Source organism: Clytia hemisphaerica, unplaced genomic scaffold, assembly GCF_902728285.1.
Source record: "Clytia hemisphaerica strain Z4C2 unplaced genomic scaffold, Clytia hemisphaerica genome assembly, whole genome shotgun sequence".
Taxonomy (NCBI): domain Eukaryota; kingdom Metazoa; phylum Cnidaria; class Hydrozoa; order Leptothecata; family Clytiidae; genus Clytia; species Clytia hemisphaerica.
The window spans coordinates 1,031,998-1,051,235 of NW_027104374.1; the positions used below are offsets into that span (position 1 = coordinate 1,031,998).

Genomic DNA, 19,238 nt, shown 5'->3' on the forward strand with positions numbered 1-19,238 from the left:
TTTGCCGTTCGATTGCTTCGATTACGTTCGATTGTATTCGATTATGTTTGATTACGTTCGATTGATTTAGATTTTATTCGATTTCGTACGATACTTAAGCGCTCAACCGCCCACACTAAAAAGCTCTAACGGAGTGATCCAATTTAATTCAATCACAATCAAACTCATCGAACACAATCGTAATCGAACGAAATCGAAGATTAATCGAATGTAATTGACAATCAAAATCAATGGAACAGTCAACTATTAATCAAACCAACCTAACCTTACTTGAACGCAATCGAACGCATTGCGCTAGAGGCCGCACAGCTTTGGTGTGAGTTGTTTGATTCAAATCCTACCAAGAGGAGATCTTCAACCTCATCCCCGTGTATTCCAGGCTTTATTTACGTTACTGATTGACACCAGAGAATACCCTGGTGTTAGCTGATGCGAGAGGGGAAACTTGTCAAAACTATATGTACGTCATAAAAAATCTGACGTTAAGTTACACTGCAATGCAATGCTTTGAAATCCAAGAACAAATGAAATCTGACGTTTTGTTTTTGAATTACATAATCTTACATGTTCGAAAAATTGTTGCCCAAAAATTCTTCTTGCCTTGGGGCGAGGGGATGAAACTATTAATATTATATACTAATATTTCTCGAGCTTTGTCTAAACATTAAAAAAGCACGTGAGCAAAACAAAAACATAATAGCTATTTACAGGATATTTTTTTAGGATTTTCTTTAGGATAATGATAATAAGATACCCTGGGAACGAAGTTGCGCAAAATAAGCACAATCAGTTTTCGCACCAAAAACTAAAAGGTTACTTTGCAGAACTTGTCTTTGCAGAAGTGATATTTTGCAGGATTGATAAAGTCCTGAACTGATAATTAGCAGAACAGAGAGCGCATGCAAAGAGCGCATAAAAAGAGCACATAAAAAGTGCGAATGAAAGGAGCGCATAAAAAGAGCGAATGAAAAGAGCGCAACAAAAGAGGGAATAAAAAGAGCGAATGAAAAGAGCGAATAAAAAGGTTAAATAGGTTACCGTCAACTGTTCTAACTTGGGACGATTGGTCGAATCATGGGACTGGTGATATCTGGTCTGTATTTTCACTTACTATTAAATCTCTTTGACAACAAATTTGTTTTGGTAACTCCACCAAGTTTATCAATCATACTTCTTCATTCCTCTTAGAGTGCACAGAGACTCCCTTGTGTTCCACTACAGATTTTCTCATATTTTGATTTAAAAGCCTTGGTGCGAAAGAGAAATCGTGTATTTTTTAATACCCCGTTCATTCATACACAAATCAAATGACTTTGGAGGTTCGGTGAAATGGTGGCCAATTTGCCATCCCATGTTTTGTCAGATAGTCCCAAGTTAGAGCAGTTGACGGTAATTAGTTTGATTACATCAATCAAACTTAATCTAACTTAATCAAGCTTTAACAAGTTTAAAGCGAACAATAATTTGAGAAAACCCTTCCTAGCCTCTGCGATCGGGCGCAAAAAAAGATCGGTGATATGAGTTTTGATTGATCGATGAAATAAGATTATGTAATCGAAAGGACTATAGACGGGTTTCAATGTTTTCATTTTGTATGGGCAAACTGATGTGGGTGGGCGATTGCGCTTGATTATTGGAGGCAAAAAGACTTATGATTTATATGGAGGCGAGTGAATATCAATCAAATTTTTGATAACTACCAGTCATATCTCTTCGAAATTTATGAATTGTGAGCCTAAATACCACTGGCAAAACATACTAAAATTTCTTTTCAAAAGTCCTACCAGAGACAAAAAATCTGCTTGCCTCCAGCAAAGGTTATGGTCTTTTTGCCTCCAAAAAATCGGGCAATAAGTCACGTGAGTAAACAAATGACGTATCACGAAAGCCGTCTATTTGCCTAATTTGTCAAACTTTTTTTATTGTAGAACATGTTCTTGTTGTTGAACTTTGTCGAACTTAATATGTTTTGTCAAACTTAATTAAATACTCACAATTTTAGGGACTTTTGAAAAGTTCAAGCAAGGTCTTAGTATGCTACAGTTAAATATGACTGCACAATCATTTGATTGATCCTATTCGATTATGTTTGAGAGTATGCACCTGAGAGTACGCTGGGGTGTAGTATTCCATGCAATCAAAGGAAAAATCGCAACAGATTGGCTACAGACTTTTATCTGGATAAACAAGTCTTTGGACTATCAAAATGGTATAACTTCAAGGAGGAGGACTGTCACAATAAAATTTTTGCAAGTGAAGGAAGAGGTGAACATTTGAAATCATTGAACTAATCAAACCTTTTACTGACCAAAATAATTGAACTCTTCATTGCTTGAAAAATTGTGAGTATTCGATTAGGTTTATGATAAATTTTTTTAAACAAATAGAACTTTTCACTTTTTGTCAGCCATATTGAATTACATGCAAAGTTTATGGTGGCTGAATTGTTGTACCAAGATTTCATAGGAAAGTATGCAAAACCTATGCAAAAAGATAGTTAGTAATACAAACTTTACATGCATAATTGGCATTATATTAAAGTGTAATCTTGTAGAAGAAAGATTAACTTTGCTTCTATTGAAAACTAGAAATAATTATATTCTCTCGTTTCTGTGAGAACCAGCCATTTAAAAAACCATAACTCAAGCTGAAAAATCAACAACGAAGGAGTAAGAATATTCCTTATTCAGCTGACGGTAAATTATTTTCCTGGGAATAGCACAGCAAAATGATGTCATATTTTCATATTTCCAAGACATTGGTCGGAACCCCCTGATTTATAGTGCCAAAATACTTGCTTTTACTATTGTGTTGTGCTGGAACTCATAGATCAAAAGGGGATTTTTATATTTTTTTGTATGGGAAAGAAACTACGACGTCATAATTACTGCTTTCAATTTTCGTATAGTGTGTGTACTCTGCTTCATGGGATTCTTAATGACATCAAAACAGAAAATACTATCTGTATCTTTAAGAATTAGACTTCTAAAAGGTTTTTAATGTTTTGTAAGTTTTTTTCTGAATTATTAAGTTTGGTCTTTTATTTGGGTTGGTGTAATTTAAGATGCACGATCTAACGATTTACGATGCACGATTCGCGCTCCGTGCATAAAATATGTTAATTCATGCATAATTATGCTAATCATGTTAAAAAATTTAGGCCATTTACAAACTTTCATTCGCTGAAGCTCAATTATTTTTAAAAACATTATTTATGTAAGATTATACAAATTATATTTAAAAAAGCTTTTAGTGCGTTTTCATAGATTAAAAGAAAGTGAAAGCCACGTGCATTCACCTTCTGTACTCTCTCTCTTTTTCATAATTTGAATCAATCTAGGGGAATTGTTTACCGGAAGAAAATTCTTTTTCATAATAGAGCACCCGTTTTTTGCTTCGTACATTACGGTCCGCAAAACATATTGTTCTACAATATATTCTTCTATTTGCTTTAAGATAAAAATTCCTATATATTCGATTAATGATTGTTAAAACTGAGAGCAAAAATATTTCTTGTGCATTGTTTATTACTTTCACTTTCTTTCTATTGTAAGATTATGTAATTTCTTTTCATAATTTTACGGTCGTAATTATTCGTAGTTCCATTGCTCTTACTTATTTCTTTTTGGATAAATTTACTGTGGTAAACAAAAGTGAGAAAAGATTATGCCATTGTTTTAGAATTATGTTATATAATTCAAGTTTTATGATAATTATTAGGAATAATCAGCATATTTTATGCATGGATCGCGGATCGCGAATCATAAATCGTTAGATCGTGCATCTTAAATTACACCAACCCCTTTTATTGTTATAATGTTTTTTCTTAAGATATTTTGTTGGCTTCATAATCTTTGTGTAAACTTGTATGTATATGTTATGCATATAAAGAAATGTTATACCCATTAGAACAATGAAATATTAAATTTTGTAATCCTAAAAGTAATACATTTACAAAACAATAAAAGCCTTTCAGGTCTCCTAACAGTTTGCATTAATGAATGCGTGAATGGGCTTTTTGGGTTGTGTGAATATGCGCTATTTTTTGCATGAATATGTGAATTTTCTTTTTTTCCGCTGATTATGTTCAAATTTCCTGATTTTCAATATGTTTCCCCGAATTTTCCCAAAAAGTTTTCTGATTTTCTATAAAATTGTGTTTGTGTGAAACTTGAGAAAAATTTGCGTGAATACTTGAATTTTGAAAAAAAGTTGCGTGATTGCCTGAGTTGAGGGTCTACTGGGTTGGGCCTCATTTGGAAATTTTGTTCTTAAAGACATAGTGTTGCCGTCAAGGCAAATGTTCAGTCTCAAAATTAGTGCCTGAGAAAACTTTTCTGACTTAAATTGTAAGATTGGCCATTTTCTTGTAGTAGAGAAGGATCCTATCTTCAAGATAAAATGGCCAATCTCTAAATTTTAATTCAGTAAAGTTAAAAAGAATTAGTTTTCACAGACACAAGTTAGTAATACTAATAAGCTTTCAAGGTTGGCATTTGAAAATTTGGAAAATATAAGTGTTTGATAATTTCATTGTTTTTTCAAATTTATAAAATTTTATCTTGATTTCATTCAGAAAAAATAAAAGTTTCAGACATGGCAAATCGAGAGTCTGATATAACAATAACAAATGATGAATCAGGAGATGAACATGATGTGAGTAGTTTATATCTTTCCAAAAGTCTGCTTAATTACTGTTTCACTTCAACTCTTGGGATGCTGGAATGAAGCCGTCACCTTAGATTGAAGAGAATCAAGTATTATTTGAACGCTTTTATTAATTATTCTACTGAGCATTTTAAAATTTGCATCAAAATGTGTTGTATTATATCTCTATTATTTTACTCTGTAGAGCTTTGGAGAAGATAATAATTCACCTTTTGGAACAAGTGAGATTCCTGCTCTGTATGAAAATGAATCCATTGTATGCTCAGGTATATAGCTTTAATCCGAAATGGGATCTTTCACTTTTAAAGTTTGTTGCAACAATTTATAGAGGGTTGCCTGACAACCCATCCTTGAATTTCCCATTTTGAATATTCAATATGATTTTATTATACACAACCTGCAAATCAGCTTATTAAAGAATATGACTAGAACGAAAATATACAGCTATATCATTAATTATTATGTAAAACTCTAAATTGCAATCTACATCTTTTAGCATCTGATGTGAATCTTCATTGTTTGTATTCTGGAAGAGTGAATGGCGTTTTGCATGTTACAAAATACAGGTTGTACTTTGAAGTTACAAAGGTACTTATCCCTTACTTTTTAATAAATATTGAATGTTATTCTTAAAATTTCATATCTTTCAAATGGATTATTCATTTATTTATTAGTGATTACCTAAAGGCATTATTTTGTATCAAAATCTTTTATGTTTTTAAGTTATTCTACAAATTTTATTCTTCAAACTAATCAAATGTGAACAATTTGATTACATATTTTGTAATTTTAATATTTTTTACCTTTAGGATTATGATATGAAAACAGTTGATATACCTCTTGGGAATATTACCAAAGTTGATAAGATCGGAAGCTCCAACAAACAAAAGCAGGATGTTTCTGGCCTTGAAATCATTTGCAAGGTAAAAAACCTAGCCAACCAAACTAATATAGATCTTAATTCAAGTGGTTTTTTTATTATTATTATTATTATTATTATTATTATACAGTATACAAGTTCACAGGCCCGAGGTGGGCCTCTTCGAACCGGTTTGATTACAATTCTAATTTGTTAAATATCTAAGTTTGTGTCTTTTCCACGCTTCATTAAGGTTTTCTTTAAACAAGTGAATGGAGGTCGACTCGACGACAAATCGTGGCAATGCATTTCATGTAGGAATTGTTCTATAGTAGAATGACTTTGTTTGCGCTCCTCGAAGAGCATCAGCAGCAAAGTTTGGAACGAATTCGTGATCGTGAAATCTGGCTGGACGAGTTCTTTTAACTAGCTTGTCCCGAGTTGTTTTTGGATCATAAAAATGGATATGCTTATACATTTGGACCATATCGCAGAAAAGTCTTCTAAACTCAAGAGATGGAAGCTTGAGTCTTTGTAAACGCTCCTCATAGTGGAGATTACCATACTGCGGAATCAGTCTTGTTGCCCGTCTTTGGACCCCTTCAATCAGATTAACGCTGCGTCGTAATTTCGTCTGCCATACTGATTGTGCATATTCTAGATGCGTTCTGAAAAAGGTCGTATACAATGTGCAAAATGCCGAAGGGCTCAGGTCACTAAAGCTTCTTTGGATGACTCCTAAGATAAAATTCGCTTTATTGACTTGTCTAGAGATATGTTCCTTAAAAGATAATTCAGAGTCAATCAAGATGCCTAGGTCTTTTTCTTCAAAAACATGTTCAAGTTTGTTACCTCCAAGTTGGTATCTGTGTGCATGCTTAATATTAGAAAATTTACCTATAGTCAAGACATGGCATTTGTCAGGATGAAACTTTAGTAACCAATCTCGGGACCACTTTTCCAATTCATAGATATCTTTTTGAACAACTAGAGAGTCTCTAATAGAATTGATTATTTTCACTATCTTCGTATCGTCGGCAAAGAGAAATGCATCGGAGACTACCTTTTCTGGCAAATCGTTTATGTAGATAACAAAGAGCAGAGGCTCAAGTACGCTTCCTTGAGGAATTCCACTTATGACATGGTCAGTAGTTGATTTAGCTGAGTTAACCTTGACTAGTTGCTTGCGGTCTGATAAAAACGCTGTAATCCATTTTAACAGGTTTCCGCTGATCCCGTAACATTCTAGTTTCTTTATCAACCTCCTGTGAGGAACTGTACCAAACGCTTTTGCAAAATCACAGTAGACACAGTCAACTACTTTTCCTTCTGACATTGATTCGCAGCAAAGGTCGATATAATAGAGTAGTTGGGCTTTATCAACTGTTTTGACTTGCTCATACTATAATTGACACTTTCCAGTATATTTAACCAGAAATTATAATATTAATTTATCTACTTCCTGCTACTTCTAGAATAAATTGTGAAAATTCATTTACAGACAAGACATTTCATTGATTGTCAACTAGGCTGCATGCATCCCCAAATTAGTTTTGATATATATCATAACTTATCAGATGGGATGTGTGCAGCCTAATTGTCAACATAATGTTCCAAACGATGCAACATTCATTCACTATATTGGCCAAAAGTTGCAATATATTCGGAATGCATTGACAGTCAATTGAAAATCTACTGACAATAATTTTATAATTTCACTTCAGCCTAATTCTATGTAATATCCTGTTTATATTAGGATGGTTTAGTCTGGCTGGCTAGTTTGGATGGTCTTGAGAACAATTTGATTCATCAAAAACAGTTTAGATGTAACATGTTTAGTACATTTTTCCCATAAAGTCATTACCCCGTATGAACAGCCCTTCAAATACTGTTTGGATATTTTTTATTTAATACATATAATGGTTAAGAAATCTTTTGCTTTAGTTTATAAACTTTTCTAATTTTTACTTTTAGGATATGAGAAATTTCAAATTTGCTTTAAAGCATGAGAGCAAGAAAAAGGTTTTTGATGCAATTCAGGTAAATAGAAAACACTTTTTCAATATTTTTCCAAGATGTCAGGAACTGATGATCTCGTTCTTTTGAAATAGAAAATCAGCTACATATTTCAGTATAACGAGTGCTAGTAAATAGAAAATTTTCCTGTTTATTGTTGACTTTTTTCATCCTTAGACGTACGCTTTTCCAATATCCAATGGTAAGGTAAGTTTATTCAAACGAGCTTCTTATTCCTTTGTTGTCAAAATACTTTGTAACGCGAATGTAAAGTAAAGTAACATGAAATTAACATAACAGGACACAACAGGTGGTCTTGATTAAAGGGATTACCTGGTTTTAGTAAAGATACAATGTTTCAATTCATGTTACTAAATGGTTACTTATATCACCTTATATTCCTGTAATAAGGTATTCAATTTATAATGAAGTCTTGATTTGGAAAATTGAAAACAATTGTTGAAAAGTTTTTTTAGTCCTTCTGAATGTGATAAAATTTTAACCGCTCGTTCAATTTGACATCGAAATTCCTCATCTTCTTACATTCTTATTTTTTTTTCACAGAGTTTCTTTGCATTTGATAATGGTACAGAGTACAGATTAAATGGTTGGGATGTTTATGATGCGGCTAAAGAAATGCAAAGATTGGTGAGTTTTGTAGAGGAAGCTCCTAACTTTGTATTTATTATGATGCATAGTAGGGGGTAAACCCTTTAGGACCCGTAGCTTATGGACTAGGTTTGGTTGAGTCACATAAAAGATGTCTCATGTCCTAATGGCTTGCATTCTTTTATTTGATTTTGAATTTTGGTGGTGGTGTAAGATTCTTTTGCCAATTTATCTTATGATAAGGTACTAATGAAATATATGCTTTTTTATGCCTATGTAAGATTCATTCTGTGCTTAAGAATTTGCAGGGTTTTCCGATAAGAAATGCTTAGAAAATATAGTGGTGCTATAATGTCTATGTAGAACTTCACTATAGAGTCTATAGTCACCATAGAAGACTAGATGACATATAACCTATGAAAAATAATAATGAAAAAAAACATTTTCAGGGATTACCAACTGATTGCTGGAGATTAACAGAATTGAATAAAGATTATAGACTCTGTGATACATACCCTGCTGTTGTAAGTATACTTAATTCTTCAAAAGTATTTTTGTGTCAAAACAATGCAGTGTTTTATTTCCAAAAATAGGGTACATAAAAAATTATATTCCATCAACCTACATTAGAAATGACATAGTATGAACCCCCCCTTTTTTAAGGGGGGGGATCCGAGTTTTCAAGGAAGGCTTTATAGGGGGGATGGGCAATTTTCCAGTTAAAATGGGGGGTTTGAGCTTATAGGGGGGGGGTCAAATAAAAATGGGGGGATAGTAACTTTTTGGTTAAAAAGATTTTTTTTTTATGTTATATGTTGATTTGAGTCAATAAAATTTAATATCACATAATTTCTCGGACCCCTGTAAATAGTGCGGGATCAAAAAATTTTAAAAATAGGGGGGATACCTTTATAGGGGGGGATGAAATATTAATGGGGGGGTTCAGACCCCTCTGCACACTATGTAATGAAATTGCAAGTGAAATCAGCTAGTTCACTATCATGTTTATTGTTTAGAGGTTTTTCATGTTTTGCTAATCAACAAACGTTCGAATCTGTAGAGGTGATCTCATACGCAAATCCAACGTTTTTCCATAATGGCGGAATCTATGTAACTTAAAAATATGAAAAACCTTTAAATGCATGCTTACTTACGGGCAAAGTGATTTTCAGATTATTATTGTTATTTTTTTGGACCTACCTGGAGGTCCTATAAATTAACCTTTGTCCGTCCGTTCGTTAGTTACCAGCTTTTCTCGAGATTGGCTCATTAGTTTTTTCTAATTTTTTGCACACTGATGCAAAATGTCAATACCTAAATTGTGACGGAGCCCGATTTTCGAAAAAAATTCAATTCCGGCCAAAAATACCGGAAATATGAAGGAAAAACTGTTTTTTTGGCATTTTATCATTAGTTTTTTCTGATTTTTTGCTCAAAGATGTGTATTAACAATGCCCTAAACATGGCCGAGTCCGATTTTTGAGAAAAAAAATTTTCCCGCGGAAAATGCCGGAAATCGTCGTTTTTCTAGATTTTCATTGGACTTTTTCCTTATAGTTGGTTGTTTTTTCATTCAATTTTTTCATTATTAATAGCAATGCCCACCATCAAGCATGTTTCAATTTTCAATAAAATTGATTTTTGAAGCCAGAACTTCCTATTTATTTTTTCCCTACAACCCTTCCCCCTCCCCCCATCAACAATCAATGATGAATTTATTGCGTTGTGTATTTTCGATAAACGCTATATTTTCTGACTGATTTTTTTCATTTTTCTTTTTGCATTGCTATCTAACTTTCATCATCAGGTAGGTCCATTCAGCAAGTTGCTTGTTGTACTGTGTGTTTATTTATTTTTTATTCTTTTTCTTTTCATTCAGCTTGCAGTACCTCATCAAATCAGTGACGAAGAAGTGCAAAAGTGTGCCACTTGTAGAAGCAAATCACGTTTTCCTGTATGATCATACATACCCTAGTTTATTTTTTTATCGTTTCGAACTGTAAGGCCTTCTAACCCTTTCCAGAAAATGTTCATAAAGTTCAAGTTGTGATAGAAATTCAGGTCTAAGGACATTGTCCTCACTCCTCTGCCAGTAATTTTCTTACTGATAGACCAGCACAAACTACTTTTTTAACATTGACCTTATTATAATTAATTTTAAAGGGGCTTTTCTTCCTACTCAGGTACTTTCTTGGCTTCATCCTTCCAACAATGCTTCCATTACAAGGTGTAGTCAACCAAACGTTGGTGTCGGTGGTGTGAGAAGAAATAAAGATGACGAAAAGTATATATCTGTAAGTATAAAAGTAATAAACTATGAGATTGTCATTTTACAAAACCAATCGGAAAGTCTCCCTCAGTCATTCCACCTGATTGGTTGTTAGGGTTACTTTACTGTTAAAAAGAATGAAAAAATCGCCCTCGATTTTAATGTTTTTTCTGTTTCAAGATTTTTTGATATGCATCTACAAGTCTGCTAAATTGCGTGGGTTGTTTGCGTGCGTGTGTGCGTGCAAAAATTTTGACCAACGCAAAAAATAATGACCCATGCAAAAATTTTGACCCACGCACCCACGCAAAAAAATGACCCACGCAAAAATATTGACCCACGCACCCACCCAAAAATATTGACCCACGCACTCACGCAACCCACGCAATTTAGCAGACTATGCATCTACATATCTGCATTCCTCTACACATTTTTTTGTGTTCATACTCTATTTCCCCTTGTAGGCAATATTAGAAGCTAACTTACAATGTCACAAGTTATTTATCATGGATGCTCGTCCAAAGATCAATGCAGTAGCCAACCAAGCTAAAGGTGGGGGATATGAAGATATTGAAAAATACCAGAACACAGAACTGGTCTTCTTGGATATCGCAAACATTCATGTCATGAGAGACAGGTAATGGAAGTTGAATATCAACTCTAAACACCACAAGGGAGTTGGTAGCTTTAGAATCCAGCTCTGAGTCTTCCGGGCTTCCGGTCTTAGGGCCTATTCCCTGTGCTAAGGGAAGGTTCACCTCCTCCTCCTCCTCCTCCTCCTCCTCCTCTGAGTCTTCCTTGTTAGAGAAAAGTAGTTCCGAAAACGAAACTTATTAATCTATAGATCGAAAAAAGATGAAAAGTTCCGATTTAGGAATTCGACTAGCACTTAAAAGGTAAGTTTTTCTAAATTTCAATTGTGCCCGAGTAGATTGTCAATTGTTCTTTTGGCTGCTTTCTGCTTACTCAAATTTGAATCGTCATCATTGAGATGTTTTGTCTTTTCTCCTTTTCAGTTTGAGAAAATTGAAAGACATGGTCTACCCGTCTGTTGACGACGCTCATTTCTTGTCCAACCTGGAATCCACAAAATGGCTAGAATACATCAAGGTTAACTATAAAAAACAATTGTTGTCAGATATAATGTCTAAATGGGGGTAACAAAATGAGGTTTAAAATGAATTAACCTTACAAAGGGTGATTGGTGGAAACAACTTTTTATAACTACCGGGTGTCCCATTTTGTGTCTTTGTCTGACTTATTTAATACCCTCATTTTTCGCCTTTTTTAACTTTTTTGAAAATAAATGTTTTAGCATTTAGACCTATTTTGATCTAGTTGACCAAATTTGACAAATGACCCCTCATAATTTAAGTTTATCCATTCTCTCTCCAATGCAAAAGAATTGATTCTTTAACAGCTCAAATAACTCGAGAAAATTCACTTTAAAGAGGGGGACTATTTTTGGGACACCCGGTACAAGTATTTTTAACGTCGCAAGTGAAGGTACCACAAGATAAGCAAGATTAATGTCGAATTTAACGCTAAACATGGCATGAAGGTCCAGCGACACAGCAATAGTCATATTCTTGTTACAAGGCGCTGTTTCTTCCAAAATTAACTTAGATTGACGAAGCGCTGCTTCTTCAAAAACGGACAGACAGCACGGACAGCGAATGCAAGGCCCGATACTTGGCCTATTAATAAAATATTAAACGAAAGAAAAAGATCACTTTTGAAACCAACTTATTTTCAGGCAATCATAGCAGGAGCTGTGCGGATAGCTGATACCGTTGATCGTTGTCGGACCTCTTGCATTGTACATTGTAGTGATGGATGGGACAGGACCCCGCAGGTATGGAACATTTTTGCTGATTTAGTTAATTTTTTTAAAGAATAAAAGAAAAAGATATTGTTACAGAATTATTGATAAAATATTTTCCAGGGGGTAAAATAAAATAAAATATAATTTTTTGTTTTCTTTTTTAGCTTACAGCTTTGGCTATGATTTTGTTAGACCCGTACTATCGGACACTCGTTGGATTTGAGGTAAATAAATGAAATGTTTTTGCCATTTTTGCCTCGACTGGTGGCTTCTTCCCAACGCACTGAATTTTTTTCAATTTTTTAACATTTGTCCAAAATTAAGCAGTTAATTTTGTTTTTAAAAACCGGTGGGGGTCAAATAGCATATTCTCAGGTATTTGTCAGGTGAAAAGACTTCTTTAACAATGAATTTTTTGACATGAGTTTTGAATTGCTTTTATTTAGTCAAATCATCAAGATTTTTGTGACAATTTTTATTTCCAGGTTCTGATTGAAAAGGAATGGTGTAGTTTCGGACACAAATTCGGACAGGTATTACCATTTTCTATTTTCCAAGAAAAAAAGTTGTATTTTTATTTTGATTTGCATTCAATTTTCATATTATCATTATTTTTTGATTTTGTAGAGGAATGGCTTAGGTGACAAAAATCATTCCGATGATCAAAGGAGTCCAATTTTCCTACAGTTTATTGATGCTGTCTGGCAAGTTACAAGACAGGTAATAATATTCTCTTTTTTCAATGAAAGGTGCTTCAGAGTTGTTTAAATTGTACAAACATTTTGTAAGTGTTTAACATCCACTATCGAACAAAGAAAATTTTATTATCTTCTGTTATCCATCATTGAGGGAGTTAAGTTTTTGCTAGAGAAATCATCTACCGCTCAATTCATTATTCTTTAGAAGGGAGTTGTAACTCTTGGAATAAAACTTTCAGACCTCGAACCTTTAAGTGATGGCTGAGTAGTCTAAGGTGTTAACCCTACAAACCAGGGATTCCCGGTTTGAATCTCGGCTCCTTCCAATATTCTGATCAGTTCATTGATAGCCGATCCGGCTGGCCGTTGACCCCATGAAAACATTGGAAAAACTGTCTAAAACTCCAAGTTTACTAGGCTTTTCACGTCTATCCATTTCTTCTTTTTAAAGAAGAATGCGTTAATTCTTTAGCTTTTTTTTTTGCAGTTTCCATGTGCTTTTGAATTCAATGAGCATTTCTTGATGACAATCCTTGACCATGTCAACAGGTAACACTTTTATGCCACTTTGTAAATTAAAACAATACAGGGTGTCCGGAAAAAAAGTATCGAGTCGTACCACTTCTATAGAATGAAAGTTCTTGTGTGTGTTTCACTAAATTTGTAATGTTTATCAAAGTTTCTCTGTGCCATATTAATTGTCATGAGACATCTTTTATGAATAACTTTTACAAAAACAATTCTCAATAACTTTAACGTCATGAAAATTGTAAAGAAAGTTAATTCTTTTTAATCATAATGACTGTGTATAAACAATTATTGTGTTGGTATATATTTTCTTACATTTTGTTAAACACACGCAACAACCTTCTACTCAAAAATCATGTTCGAACTCGATACTTTTTTCCGGACACCCTGTAAAATACATTTGACCATTTTCTTTCTAATGATGGAAAAGAGTCAGCTGTCATATCTGACCATCTTGCCTTCAATATCAGTAGTCAGAGATAGCCTTTCATCTTTTAAAAGCACCATATATGTTATGTAGAGTACAACCTTAAGAGAGAAAAAAAATTGCCCTTTCACCGATTCTCGTGCAATTTGGTGGAATTTATTTGACAAAATTAAAAAAGATATTCAATTTGGCGAGGATTAATTTCAAGAATGACCCTTTTGAAAATCTGGACCAAATAAGAGAAATAAACTCGGTGAGAATTAACCTTAGCGATTATCCAAAAAAAATAATTTGGCGAAATCAGCTCAATGACCATTCTCTCTGCCCTTTATAGCATATAACATTTTCTCTTTTAGCTGTCTCTTTGGAACCTTTTTATTCAATTCTGAACAAGATCGTGTGAAAGGAGTAAGTAGATGCTACAGTTTTCTATCGATATTTACAGCGCTTTTGCAAATTGTTTTAATTTTCGATTCTAACTTAATATAACGTAGCCTATCCGTACCCCAACAAATGACCTTCGGTGTCAAGGAAAAAGCCGTGGTCGTCTGGTACAGGCTAAATGTAACGTAGATCTATAAATACCGAATGTATAGTTCTACATCTGCACTTTGAGCTTTATTAGTCTAAGCTCATTCGACGTCAATCGATACTTTAATCATTAGCCGATTTGAGAGAAAGTGTGTGATATATCAGGGAAGATAGAAAGTCTATCACCATGCTTCCTTAACACTCTGTCTGAAAATAAACGGGATTTGAAAACAGTCCGTTGCGGTGGAAGTCTGTGATTTAATCCTTCGCACTACCAAATGTAGATGTTTCGCATTTTCGGCAGATTACTAATTGAGTTTCAAGATGACAGTAATATAACGACAATATAAGTTTAAGTTGTGATATCACTTCACACAAGTTTGGAATAATTGTGTTTTTCCTGAAATGATCTTGATTTGTAATTTGTTGATGTTCTTTTTGCAACATTCAGAATGTAAAAGACAAAACGCAATCCCTCTGGTCTCATGTCAACAGTAAAGTAAGACAATTTTTTTTGTACTGTGGCTATCCATATGTTGACCTTTTTTTAATTGAAAGTCAATTTTGCAAATTCTTTGTACCTGTATTGGCAGCTAGTGGCTATATATTTCCAAACATTATAGAAACGAAAGACTAAACTCGTGCTTCTATAGGTTTTTCTTGCTGATATTTTCACCTAATGCTCAAAGTAATTTCTTGATTTTCGGCTGTTTATTAACTTTTAGATGGAAGATTATTTGAACCCTTTGTACGCAAAACTTCTTCACCAACATGTAAGTGGGAAACTTCGTTTAAAACTTTCACATTATATCAAAGTCTGAGTTCGAACATCTCATTGGATATATGTATTTCTGTTTTAAATTGTACAAATTTCCATACGTATAATCATTTTTCTAAAAATTCATCTGAAGATTACATCAATGCATGAAACCAGCGGTATTGGTTATGAAATATTACTGTTTTACATAATTCAGGTCTTACTTCCTGTAGCAAGTGTCCGTCAACTACGTTTATGGAAATCACTTTACATGAGGTGGAACCCTCGTATGCAGCCACAGGTATTGTGTATTTTCCCTCTAATCTTCTCTCTGTAATCTTTTTCATATTAAAGTGACTCTGTCATTACCACCCCTACTTTTTAATTATTGTGTAATTTCCCTCTAATTTTCCCTCTAAAATCATTTTCATCTGAAAGTGACTCTGTCATTAATTACCACGCCTACTTTTTAGGGCTCTTCTGATAAAGTGACGGAGCCACATATATTATATTCCTTTGCGCACTAGATAGGCTAACTGCTTACATATTTCTCCGGAAAGAATGTCTTATGGTTGACTGTTTTACACTCAATTTCAAAACATTCGAATACTGCTGTTGACAACCATATTAGAATACAAGATGGTGGACTTGTCATAACTTATCACACTTCCTTTTATACGAGAAGCCCGATCCAGTTAAGTAGTTATAGATCCTGATTTACTGGAATTCTATTGACTCCCAAATAAGAAAAGATTCGCGGAAGTATACTTTATCAATCTTCAATTTTAGGAATCGATGGAAAATATTAACAAGATTTTATTTGCAAGAGTACAGCAGGTAATTCATTGAAGTTTCCTAAATGTCAAACGCTAGACCAGAGATCCGTCCTGTATTTGAAGGGTATTTGATATTAGGTCTGGTATTGATGGCTAGCTCATAAATGACGTAAAATCGTAAAACAAATACACGTTTTTTAACAGGACAACAAAATTTTTGAGTCTCAAGCCTAAAAATGTTAAAACTTCACCACTTTGTGAGTATTTTTGTGCAATTTCCTAAAATATGGATATTTCTAGAGCCCATAAAGCCTTAGAATGTTCTTAACTTGTTCTCAATATTTGGGCCATCGACGTTTAATGTTGTTATATAATTTGTTCTTGTATGAAAAACGTGCAGTTCTTTGCATTATTGCTTTTGGCTCTAGAGTTTCTTAAACCAATCAGAAAACTTTCTTTAAGATATATGGAGAGTTAGATTCAAACTAATTCTAATAATAGCGAAATTTTACAAATTTAGGATAATTAATTCTGCAATGTAACCCGAGTCAATAATTATGATCGCCATTAAAAGTAAACAAAATAGTGTGGTTGCAAAACTTCATAAAATTTGCGAATAGTTGGGAAATTTGTCATCGATAGTTTCTGTTTTTGAAATTCAGTTTCGACTTGAATGATCGAAGTTGTTTGTGATGACTTAATGACAAAAAACCTTTGTTTATAGTAACAATATATATCAACTTAACCTGAATAGACAAGAAACTCACTCTCTCTAAGTAAACATTTATGCACGGATATCGGTCCTTAAATATTGAACTTCTCATTTTTCATTTTGCCATTTTTTGCCATACTTGTCAAAATGGGTCAACCTAGAAATAGCTGTATAAATCATGTACCAACCCAAACCAACCCTGAAAACAAAGATTGAGTCTAGTCGTTTTTCTAAAAGTTCAACAACTGATTAAAATATTTCATCGGAATCTTGAAAATCATGAAAACTGAAATTTTCACAAAATATTATTGTAGACAATTTGTCGTGTTTTGTGTTGGGTAGTTCCTTCAGGATGTGGAAATTCAAACTAACTGATAGTACATTTAAAATCATTCCTAATTTTCCCGAACCGAATGATAAAAAAATAGGTCAAAGCGACCTTCATTTTTCTTGATTGATTACGTACGTTTGATATCATTTTCTTCTTTTCTCTGTTTCTTTAGTTGCGGTCAATGTGCGAAAACTTGCAAAGTGAATTAGATGCTCGTGCTAAGATTGAAGTATCTCCAGGAGCTAGTGAATCAAGGAACTCACAAACCTGGCCCTCTGGATCCGGTCATGTTAGTCCTGTATGATTAATGAATACACCGTTTTCATGTCTCGGCTGAGACATGAAAACCGTGTATTGTTAAATTGAATTTGGTCCAATTCTATTTTGAGTATATAATCCTGATGAGTAAGTCAGAAAGCCGAAAACTATCTATGGCGTTGAAAGCAGACATCCCTGAGCAATATTCTCTTCGGGTAACAACGTTAAAAGTGTTGAAGTCGTTCCTGTTGATTGGGAGATACCCCGTCACATTGAGAGATTCAAGAGCACAAAGTGAAAATTCATAAGATAGTCATAAATGTTTATTTGAGATAACATAAATGGTAATGGGAAGTCAAAATTAGTTTTGCCTCTTTCCCAATGCAGAAATTTTATTTCTAAGGTAAATTAGTCAACAATTTTTGCTTCTCATAAGCAATAGGATACCAATATGGACCAATATTCATGGTTGGATACCGTTTAGTCCCAGTCTCCTTTTGTTCAAAGGGATCAAGTAACCAATGAGAACATTTTAAGTTATTTTAGTATTGTTTATAAAATTTCACGAATTTCCAAGTTTCTTAGAATAATATCACTTATGACCTTATAGTATTTTTTATATATAATTATTTGATTTCATTTCTTTATTTTTGGTAATAACATGATAAATTTGGGGGAAGAAGTCCCTCTGTACATCAACGAAATGCATATAAAAGCAGGTACATCTTAGTTTTTTCTTTTGTTGGAAATTGTCTGACTTGCTTATTAGATCTAATCGCTTTTATCCGATCGATATGGATGTGTGAAAATTTAATTTCCTTTTATCAAAAAAAATAAAAACTTTTTATGTATATCAATGTGAACAGCGATTGCCCCTTTTTTATTGTTCATCTATCCATATTTTAAGATTTTGGAAATATGAGAAGGACATGATATGTCCAACATTCTTTCATCATAAGAAATCAACAATGTTTTAGGAATCAACCCAAAATGAAGAGTTTGCTTCAAACACTAAATTTCATAGATTTTTTCAGAACAAAAATAAAATCTTTTTTGAACATAAGGAAATCTGGTTATTTAGTCTTTAGATATTTTCTTTAAATTTAGCATTGACTTTAAATGTCAAAATTTACTTCAGTGTTCTTATGAAGTAAATATACTTCTTTTTTTTTACATATGCAAAATCTAGAAAAATAAAGCTCGCATATCCCATTAGCGGTAAAGCTAAGACATGGGTGAGCCTTTTCTTATAGTTTACCAAGCAGTGCATATAGTATGTTTTGCTGTGAATCTTTATTTTCATGTACAAAAGAAATCCGATTATCTCTGTGTAGTGTGGTGGATAAAAATGTATTTGGATAAATTGAATTACTGTGACTGAACCAATCCTGTCTATAATATTTTAATTTTTTTGGAGGTGAATTTTGTGGCCACAAAGGGAATAACTGGAATGATTTTTTATATAAGTCTCCTTCAATCAAAACTGATCAAGTTTCTCTCTATTTTGTTCTTGGTTTTTGCTGTTTATGTTTTTCAAACTTTGTATATAAGAACTAAAGGGGAAAAATATTCTTCTTTCTTGTTACTTTTTCCCTTATTTTTTTCCTTTTTCAATATTATTTCAACCCTTATGATTTTCTTCAAATTTTGAATATTAAATGATAAATTACGTCACCTGAGTAAGAAAACTTAACATGTGTTGCTAATTTAGCTCATTTGCTGGTACTAAAATATTTTCTTCTTTTTTTTTTTACTTCAACTTTTCTCATTCTTTATTTTTGACTATAATTATTTTGCTAATATTTTCTTTATCATTAATTCATGCGCTTGTACCCCCTTATACTTTGACTTCCCTCTGCCAATTATTTTATACTTGTTAGTGGATATACGCAGATTACTTCTTTGCTTTCTTCTATAATATTTTCTGTTGAGAATTAGTATATTTTTCATAATATGTGTTTGAAATAGTTTTTT

General features: G+C 33.2%; 1 protein-coding gene across 1 annotated transcript; it reads left to right on the top strand.

Moving 5' to 3' along the window:
• Positions 1 to 4,577: 4,577 nt before the first annotated feature.
• LOC136818814 (myotubularin-related protein 2-like) lies at positions 4,578 to 17,986 on the top strand. Its single transcript, XM_067075051.1, has 23 exons — positions 4,578 to 4,656; positions 4,853 to 4,934; positions 5,165 to 5,256; positions 5,478 to 5,591; positions 7,502 to 7,567; positions 7,721 to 7,750; positions 8,108 to 8,191; positions 8,602 to 8,676; positions 10,032 to 10,106; positions 10,336 to 10,446; positions 10,886 to 11,058; positions 11,438 to 11,531; positions 12,178 to 12,276; positions 12,411 to 12,470; positions 12,732 to 12,779; positions 12,874 to 12,966; positions 13,432 to 13,493; positions 14,256 to 14,307; positions 14,882 to 14,929; positions 15,156 to 15,203; positions 15,405 to 15,488; positions 15,977 to 16,024; positions 17,179 to 17,986. Exons 1-23 carry the CDS (start codon positions 4,597 to 4,599, stop codon positions 17,308 to 17,310), a joined length of 1,830 nt encoding a protein of 609 aa, XP_066931152.1. The 5' UTR covers positions 4,578 to 4,596; the 3' UTR covers positions 17,311 to 17,986.
• The last annotated feature ends 1,252 nt before the right edge of the window (positions 17,987 to 19,238 follow it).

Coding starts and splice junctions, on each gene's coding strand:
- LOC136818814 (XM_067075051.1), top strand. CDS start 4,597: ATGGCAAATCGAGAGTCTGATATAACAATAACAAATGATGAATCAGGA. Junction 14,930..15,155: donor GGTCTCATGTCAACAGTAAA/GTAAGACAATTT, acceptor ATTAACTTTTAG/ATGGAAGATTATTTGAACCC. Junction 15,489..15,976: donor ACCCTCGTATGCAGCCACAG/GTATTGTGTATT, acceptor CTTCAATTTTAG/GAATCGATGGAAAATATTAA.